At 34.8% G+C, this 9,449-nt stretch overlaps 1 protein-coding gene across 1 annotated transcript in view; it reads left to right on the top strand.

The window, feature by feature from the left end:
• LOC108752345 (dipeptidase 1) overlaps positions 1 to 2,278 on the top strand; it is a 108,588-nt gene extending 106,310 nt beyond the window's left edge. Inside the window, exon 10 of the mRNA XM_018493134.1 lies at positions 1,654 to 2,278. Coding sequence (XP_018348636.1) covers positions 1,654 to 1,770 — 117 coding nt within the window. The 3' untranslated portion in view covers positions 1,771 to 2,278. The remainder of the gene's footprint in view (positions 1 to 1,653) is intronic.
• The last annotated feature ends 7,171 nt before the right edge of the window (positions 2,279 to 9,449 follow it).

The following is a 9,449-nucleotide window of genomic DNA, read 5'->3' as shown; positions in this document are numbered from 1 at the left end:
CTGGACTGTGTAGTATATTAACTTTTGTCTAGTAATTGACAATGAAAAATAAAACTATACTTAAAATTCCAATCCAGATGTAACCATCTGTAGTATTCCTCAGAAACAATGTTTGAATCCATTTGCTGAACGTAAACAGGATAATATATAAATGGATTTTAACTAATAATAATTTATTAATACTACATAATAACTCTAGTATATATTTACGCAAATTGCACATATCTTTATCAGGAAAAATGCTCCACAGCTATTAAATAAATCTGTTAAGTTCTTATTCATTTCCTATATATATATATATATATATATATAGGAAATGAATAAGAACTTAACAGATTTATTTAATAGCTGTGGAGCATTTTTCCTGATAAAGATATGTGCAATTTGCGTAAATATATACTAGAGTTATTATGTAGTATTAATAAATTATTATTAGTTAAAATCCATTTATATATTATCCTGTTTACGTTCAGCAAATGGATTCAAACATTGTTTCTGAGGAATACTACAGATGGTTACATCTGGATTGGAATTTTAAGTATAGTTTTATTTTTCATTGTCAATTACTAGACAAAAGTTAATATACTACACAGTCCAGTAATTGTTCAAAAAATACATGAAATCTTCATGAGAATAATTATGATTATATTTATCAAACATTTGACTGAAATTACTTTAGCAAAACTTTAATAACTACAACCAGACTTTTTTTCAGTGCATACATGAAGTTTGTTTTTCAATTCTTTTATCGCCCATCTCATTTTGTTAGTGGCGCACATAAATTGCTGTCCATATAGCAGACTACAAATGCGTTAATCTCGTCTCGGAATAGCAAACTCTGATCCACGTCGTGTACATCGCGGCGATTTTTCGTCATCATGCGGAGCATCGCTGACGCGTTCGAAAGCTTCGTTTTCGGCTAAAGCCCGTGGGAGGTTAATGGGCTTCACCGAAAATTGATGGGCGCTCGTGCATGCCCGTGTGAAATACTCACACCGGCGCCAATCTTTTTACCCTCCCGTATGCGCTCGTCTTTACCTTTCATAGACGCGCCGCGCGCCGCGTCGTCCTAGGAGGCACGCGGGCTCCGATCTTTTTATTTCGCCTCCTACAACGGCAATCACCAGGCACGATTTTTCCTGAAAACATTCGCGAGGTGCCGTGGTCTTCCATCTTCGCCCCTTCTCTTCCTCCGTCCCGCGGCTTTTAGAAGCAGTCAAAATTCATTTCGGCTTTTTTCATGAGCCACCGGAATGTATTGAAGAAAAATGAGGAGAACTGGTCTTCCGCTTTAAAGCGCGCGACGAGCGCACACTTTGTAAATGTATTGATCTGCTCACTGATACGAGCAATTTAATCTTCTTACGTACATCTAACCATTTCGAGAGCCTTTTAAATCTATTGGAGTTTGCTACATCGTGAATCGCTCATTGACTTGTGATTCATGGACGTACAGGTATGCGGATTACAATGAGTGATCGACGGCTGTAGTCCATGATTGGTAGTATTGTTCCATAAGCACCAAATGCTTCAATACAAGTCGACGACTATGGCAACGCGTATCAAAGGACTAAACGTATAAATCATCATAAGCTACGCTTTAACAGTCAATAAATCACATTTACTACATCGTAGCGTTCTCTATGTGTGCAGATTCGCGACAACCTGGCCGCTGAAGGGATGGAGCCGCTGGAAGAGGAGATCCCGCAGGAGGATATAATCGGTCGTGATTACTGCCGTTACAACATAAAGCGTCCGATGACGCCTTAAGCTGCCGGAATCCTCTCAGCGAACGCCGCGAAACGTAACTCGCAAACGAGTCGAGTGATCGAAACAGAAATAGAGAGATATAAAGTATACAGAGAAAAGAGAAAGAGAGAGAGAGAAATAGAAGGATGAGAGGAGTGGAAGACAAAAGTTCACTGCCCCAACGGGAGTAAAACTCACCCTTTACAACTTTACCACCAAGTTTGCGAGACCCCTCGCGTCTCCTAGAGACGACACGGTATCCGCTGCACATACAAATATGCACACGTTCTCTCCCTTTTTCTCCTTTTCTCTCTCTTTCTCTCTCTCTCTCTCTCTCTCTCTCTTTCTCTCTCTTTCTCTCTCTTTCTCTGTCTTACCTCTTTCGATCCTTCTCGCCGTTACCCACGATTCTCATCTTTGTACGTAAGTAGGTAGATAAACTCGATTTCCACCAAGGATCTCGGAGTCAGGAGATGTGAGTATTCGCGAAAAATATCAGGACGGTCAGTGAAACGTCAGTACCGCGACTAAGGACACAGCGTTGCGAATAAAAATTGTAGTTAAACTAACAATGAGCAGTCGCATCGCTAAATTACTTCTAGAGATAAAATAAGATCGGAGTTACAAGTTTTACTTCCGTCTTTTAGCTCTCTTATGGTTTGATCTGCTTCACAAAGAAACATAGTAATGAAAAAATAACAATTATACAAGTTTTATATCATTCCCTTGTTCCAAAAGTAATACAATTTTAAAAATTAAGTTTTACAGAAGAGGAAAAAAGTATTTTTCAAAGAAAATTTTTTATTGATTAATTAAATAATAATATCGACAAAAGAATATATTCTTAGAAACATGATCCAATATTACTTTGGTTACTTTTGTGTTACAATCCTTAAAAATTACTCTCTTTCAGTTGTAATATTCTAAAAAATTGTAAATCCAAAATAATTGAAAAGTGACGTAACTCCAAATATTATCAACAGTTTATATTTACCTTGATCTAGTTTCAAAATAAAATAATTTCTTCTTCAAAAACTTCGATTACCAAAACTGCCTTAACTCTAAATATTTTCTGCAGAAAACGCGCATTTTTATTTACAAAAACAACACAATTAAAAATGTGTCAATCTTATAAAAGATATTATAATCTCTTAAAAAACCTTTAGAACGACACAAGTACTATATTTGACAGACAGACTGTGAAAGTTAATTTACTTTGATTGATAGAGTAATCTTTACGTAATTCCTTCATAGTAATAATTAAAAAATCATATTTTTTTAATAGTATTACTTTTGAAATAAGAGAACAATATATAGAATTATTGTACACACATATAGTTAAATAAATTATTTTATAGATGTTGTAATTATAAAATAGTTTATTCAATTATATATATGTACATTAATTTTATATATAAAATTTGTAAATTTGTCACCTTTGTAATTGATATTATTACGTCTTTCTCTGAGTGCACAAGTGTAAGATTTATACATTATAATTCGTGTATCTGTATTTAATATGTGTGTATAATCTATGTTACATATTATACACAATCTCGTATTACGTATTATTATCATATCGAAATAATATCATCATAATAATTCTCGTTAATCAATATTTTAATAACGTTAGCTTGATGTTTCACAAAGTAAAAAGCTTGACTAATTATTCTTAATTGCTTCTGTGTTTATGTAAAGATTAGCATTTAATTAAAAAATTTAATTTTAATTCAATCGACTTGCTTTATATTTCGAAAGATTCTCATATTTATTAACCGTGTCCAATCTAACCGATAATGAGCAATAATAATGTTACAGCGTGTATTAATGAAGCGATAGCCCATTAATTTGAAACTACCACGAGTAGTGCTATTGTAGTGCTATTGATTATTGGAACGAGATATTGGCAAGCCATTGTACAATTTAATTACTTAGCCTAGAAGCAAAATCAAATGTATGATGAAATATATGCAGAATTACGCTAAGTGCGCTCGATAACACCAACGCAACTATAAGCTTTATGTGATAATTCAAATTAGTGTTCTTGCATCGTAACTCGCTCATTTCAATTATTTAATTTATAATTTATTTACTTCAGAACAATACTCCGCATGGTTGGAATTTTGAACTTTTAGAATTTTAAATTTTAACAAACAGTGGAATACGATTCAGTAAAACGATTGAAACCCACTATGATATCCAATTACAGTTGCGGTACTGATACGTACACTCGTCATGCGATAGTCAAATGAGAAAGCATGCCTCGCGTGCTTCGTTGGTAAAAGGGTCAAAATTGGCTGTTAGTCAAGCTGTTAATGCGGCTGGGAAATGACTAAAAGCGAAGGGCGAAATATTCGAAAATTAGCACGATAACGAAGCGGAAACAAGCACCTTATCACTGCGATACGAAGACCAACGCGTTTGTATAAACGTTTAAACAATTTAGCCACGGGCATACTCGATGTTAAAATTTGTACTCAGCGATTTCCTCGTCGAAGCCGGAACCAAAAACTATCCTAGTCAATAATTTATGCTATGTATACATCACGACCGATTACTTACGACAAAACTGTCGATTTATTCGAGTACGAGTGGACGATTGTTGAGAATGTAAAACCGTGAACGAGAGAGACACGCGCTTTGCATACGTGTGTGCGTGTGTGTGTGTGTGTGTGTATGTGTGCGTGCAATGTCCGTACATGTGTGAATGGCAACTTGTACATATGGTACCTGAAGTCGAAAAAACATATTATTCCTCCAGCACGTCAAGCCGGCCATGTTGAATCGGAGAACCAGGTCACCGAGTGTCCTCGATCCTTTTTAATCTAGACACGTCGTCGTCGATGGTAGCTAAAAATTCATGTGTCTCGATTGTAACTCTCGCGGTATATTGTTTTTTTTTTCTTTTTTTTTTCAAATCTAACCCCTTAATCTCGCCGACCACGATTCCAGATGGTAGGCTTGACCAATCGTGATCATCGGGGAGCTACGAACGGGGCTAATCGCGAAGCAACTCTCTAGCGATGTCGACCAAGTCGATGGACGGTTGCTTGATAAAATATAAGCCTTTCCTACGATTTTGCACGATCGAAGTTGACGTCGTATACGTACATATACGCCGGCGCATGTCGCGAATTGAGAAACATGAAATTTTTTTTAAATTCTATACCGTAATTATACCGCATCGTCGCATGCGATTCCGATGAATTGCATGATATTTTTATCTCGATGCGGCTACGCTCTCGCATAAACTGTTTTGCACCAAAATTTCATCATAGCAGAGAGCTTGGTGATTACATCGGAGCCTCGAATGAGCGCATCGATTTCCCTTGTGCCACGACGATATGGTCGTTAATTCTCCATTGCGTGGCAAATTCTATTTCAACGCGAATCGTTTAAAAAAATCGTTTAAAAAGAGACAAAAACGTGTCAGATACATATTTGCAAGTTTACGTTTTTATCTGAAATAAAGAACAGAAATTTCATTATGTTTTTACCGGATTTAATATTACGATTTACAAAGGTTAGATGAAAATTTGTGTAAAATTTTTCGAATTGTATTCATTTATATTATTGCGTAAAGGCAATACGATACAATCGAGAGAGTTAATCTGGTCGATCCCTTGCGCAGAATCCCGTTCGGCCGATTTAACGATTATTCTCATGCGAATGGAATGGGATCGACGAAATGCGTGTCTCGCAACTAATATCCTATAAGGTTTCGAAAGTTACTGGTATCTAAAATAAATCCACGGCAAATCGGATGCCGTCGTTGCAAAAGCGATCGAGTCGTCATTTATTTCGGTCCTTTCCCCACATCTCGGTAAGTAGCATTAAAAATTTGCAGTTTGCATTACTGATGATCTTATGACGTTATTACGATATTTTGAGAAAATTGTAAATGTAAGCAAGAGAGTGATAAGAATCATATACCAAAATAAATCAGACCAAAACAGAGAATCAATCAAGAATAACAATAAGAATACCAAAATAAATCAGATCAAGAAAAAATCAACCAACAGTAATTTTAACAGTAAAAGAAAGAAAATAACAAAATAAATCAGATCAAGGCCGATTATAACCAGCAAACATTAAATTTCATCTGATGATTATTTAAAATGTTATTCAGTAAAAAATATGTTGTTTTTATAAATCTTGTATACTGCACAAAGATATTAAAATATTAAGTAATATTAATATTAATAATTTATTCAATAAAGAGCCATCAATTATTTTGCGCACTAATTACCATGTATTATTCTCAATAATATGTGGTAATTAGTACGCAAAATATTTCAGTAAAAAATATATTTGCTTTATAATTGTATCTATCAGAAAATCATACATTTCGTCGTCATTCAAGCCATTTTCAGCGATATATAACAATACTATTTTTATATTTATATACGTTCTCAATATCTATCGGGTAAAACATCATTTATTTTAGAAGCGTCTGTCTCAGTAATTCACTCAATATATCAACTAGTAAGAAAGAGAGACAAAAGAGAGAGAGAGAGACAGAGAGAGAATGAGATTTATTAATTATTAGTAGCTGTAAAAGATGTGTTACCTAATGAGTACTGATAACATATAAATGGCTGAACATATATAATAAATGGCTAAAAATGACATGAATAAAACCAAAACGTACGATTGATATAGTATGATAGATACAGTTATTTGCTAATTCAAGTATTTCTATTCTTTATTGAAAGCTAGCTAAATTTTTTTGCTATTCATTTTCTTTCCATGTAATCTTAAACGAATTTAATTTTCTCGTACCATACTCTAAAGAGAATTAATTTACGTTCTTCAGTAGGAAACGAAAAACTCATCACTGATCATTGACCGAATTCACGTGTGAATTCGCGGTCATTGAGCAAGAACGATGAAAAAGTTGGAAAAAGAGAATGGAAGCATCGTATATCCGTAGATGAGTAGAAGGCTTTTTGAGGATAATTAATTTCCCAGTCATTTCCGGAACCCTAACGAGCTCGTTAAAAAGTTTCGACACGTTTAGACCCGGATTCGGGCCATGGAAAAACCATTTAAGCTTCTTTCCATCGTCGGACTGCGGAGTTGAATGGACGACCGGTTTCTTCGCGTACCTCCACGGACTACGTCTCGGAAGCAACTACTTTTTCCCTGCTTTCCAATGTCTACCTCGCACCTTTACGACCCATCCTCTTGCACCCCATCTCAACCCCTCATTTCGCCACTCACTACTTCTTCGTCGTTCACCTCGCTGCCGTTCCTATTACCTCGACAGCAGCTTTTAGCTTCTTTTTGCCGTCGTTTAGCTGACATTCCACCGCAGAAATAGGAAGAAGACATGAATGGGGGGAGGGGGGGAAGAGAAAAATATAAAGGAGAGGGAAACTAGTCATGAGTAAAGGAGCGTTGCGAAAGGTAGCATAAATGAGGAGGTCACTGCCGAGATGGTCTCCGTAGGTAGCGGGTGCCAACCTGTGAGAGAGAACCCACTCTTTGTTTCGCCTCCCGACGAGATATCGGCTAAGTTTACTGTGGAAACTCGACCTATAAATTTCATCCCTTAATACGCGGGGCCCGGGAACGTATAATATGAAACCGTCGAGTTATACTTCGCGGCCGTTTTAAGAAACGCCTGATGGCGTTACTCACTTGGCCCGCTCGCGTTTCTCGGAATTTGTTGGATTTGCAAAAAGTTCGCAAACGATATTCCTGAGTGCTCCGCAAAGTGAGCACGAGGCGCGGAGTAAAAAGAGGTCTTAAAGTTAAGAAAATTCTCTAGCCACATCCCTCGTGTACAGAAAGAGAAAGCGAGACAGAGGAAGTAAAAGAAAACACGCGATGCATTATTTTACTTGCATGCTCAAACCATTACTCTTAACAGAAATAAACTTGTGGCACACACTCGCATTAAAGTTTCATTCTATATACAATATAGTAAATAGTTTAATACATATCGTTTTATTTCAGTTGATAAAAATTGGTAACAAGTAATTAAAAAGCTATTATCAAAAATCTAAATAATATCATACATTATATATATATAATTCAGATATAAATTTCTATTATTTAAATAACAAATAATTTTCTGAAAGATGAACAATAAATAATTATTATATTGAAATATATAAATATAAATACTTTAAATATCATGTAAAAATGAATGATTAAAATCAAAACAAAAAGTATATAAATAATTGTAACAGGTAAATGATGCTAAGTTATTAGAATTACTTTAATCTTACTTCATACGTTGTTAAAAATATCGTAAAATTTAATGTACACAAATTGAATTTAATTTCATGACATTAAATTTAATTTCATTATACTAAACAATATACTATAATGATATTCGTAACTGAAAAGATATTAATTTGTGTACATTCATTGCATTTAAGATTACTGTAACTTAGTTTTCAGTTAAACTATTCGTTACTTTTCAGTTACCTAATAACCACAAGCTTCAGTTAGATATTACTTAAATTCATTACGAATTTAAATTTCTAACAGTGCACGAGTAAGTACCTCTCAAAATATTTATGCTTGAAAACACTCAAACAAATAACTTATATATTTTTTCGTTAAATTCTACCTTGTTGAAAATGCAGACTTATTAACGGAATTATTATATAGACACGCGATTCGTTATATTGTACAATAGTTTCACTGGTTAACCAATACGCTCTGTTCGAAATAGTTAAGGCGCATAGAAAGCGCCTAAAGTGAACTAAGGATCACCCAGTATCTTCCTTAGGTGGATCAAGGTATATCTCTCCGAAATTTCGGACTTGGAGCGATACAAATATCCTGAATTTCTGCAATGCCTCGAGGTGGCATCGTGAGATACTGGCAAACCTGTTCGCTCTGCGGAGGAATTAATGCCGCATTTGTACAGAATTTGGCCAACACTAGCTCGGAATTCGGCTTATACGATCAAGGAATCGTATCTCGTCGCGGTAAGAGTAGGTTTACGATTCGGTCAATCGTAAACCTTGATTGCTCGGTCCTGCCGAGAACTTTCGTCTCGTAATGTACATAACCGTTGTTTATCACGGAGCAATAAAATGAAGAGACCAACTCATCCAAAGATGACCTCGTGAATATTATATATTGTAACGCAATCAATATAAGTACTTTCGACCACATCTCGTTCTCATCTGCCATAATGATTCATAAAGTAGTCATCTTATGAAAGAAAATACGCATTCCATCTCTCAATCCATCTCTCAAAAATTGGAAACAAAAGATAGATCGATTGTACGTAATTCAACTCAGCTCGTTAGAGATTTTTTTATCGAAATACGTCCATATTTGCGAAAGTTTATGGGAGTAACGTTACCGTTAGATGTTACACTAGAATTTATTGTAAAATTTTTTAGTTATTGTTATTATAATATTGGATTTCCTGCATCATACCAATTGTATTGTATTTCTTGATCATCTTTCTTATCAAATTTATTAACAGATGCTTTAATATTTAACAGACGCTTCTAATTTGTATTAAAATTAGTATCATCAGAAAAGACCGTATTAAATATAATTGAAACTACTTACAAACTTTTAGAAATAACAGATTTATCATAAATATCACATAATATCCATGGCTTTTACGCTCTTTTTCTGATTATAAGTATCAAATAATAGCGAATATGCACTTTATCAGACTTTATAATTAAATTTGATAACCATAGAATATAGTATGTGATGCA

This window comes from Trachymyrmex septentrionalis, unplaced genomic scaffold (genome assembly GCF_001594115.1).
Source record: "Trachymyrmex septentrionalis isolate Tsep2-gDNA-1 unplaced genomic scaffold, Tsep1.0 scaffold6, whole genome shotgun sequence".
Classification (NCBI taxonomy): domain Eukaryota; kingdom Metazoa; phylum Arthropoda; class Insecta; order Hymenoptera; family Formicidae; genus Trachymyrmex; species Trachymyrmex septentrionalis.
Note: the sequence above shows the minus strand (reverse complement) of the source record. Positions and strands in the feature narration are given on the sequence as shown.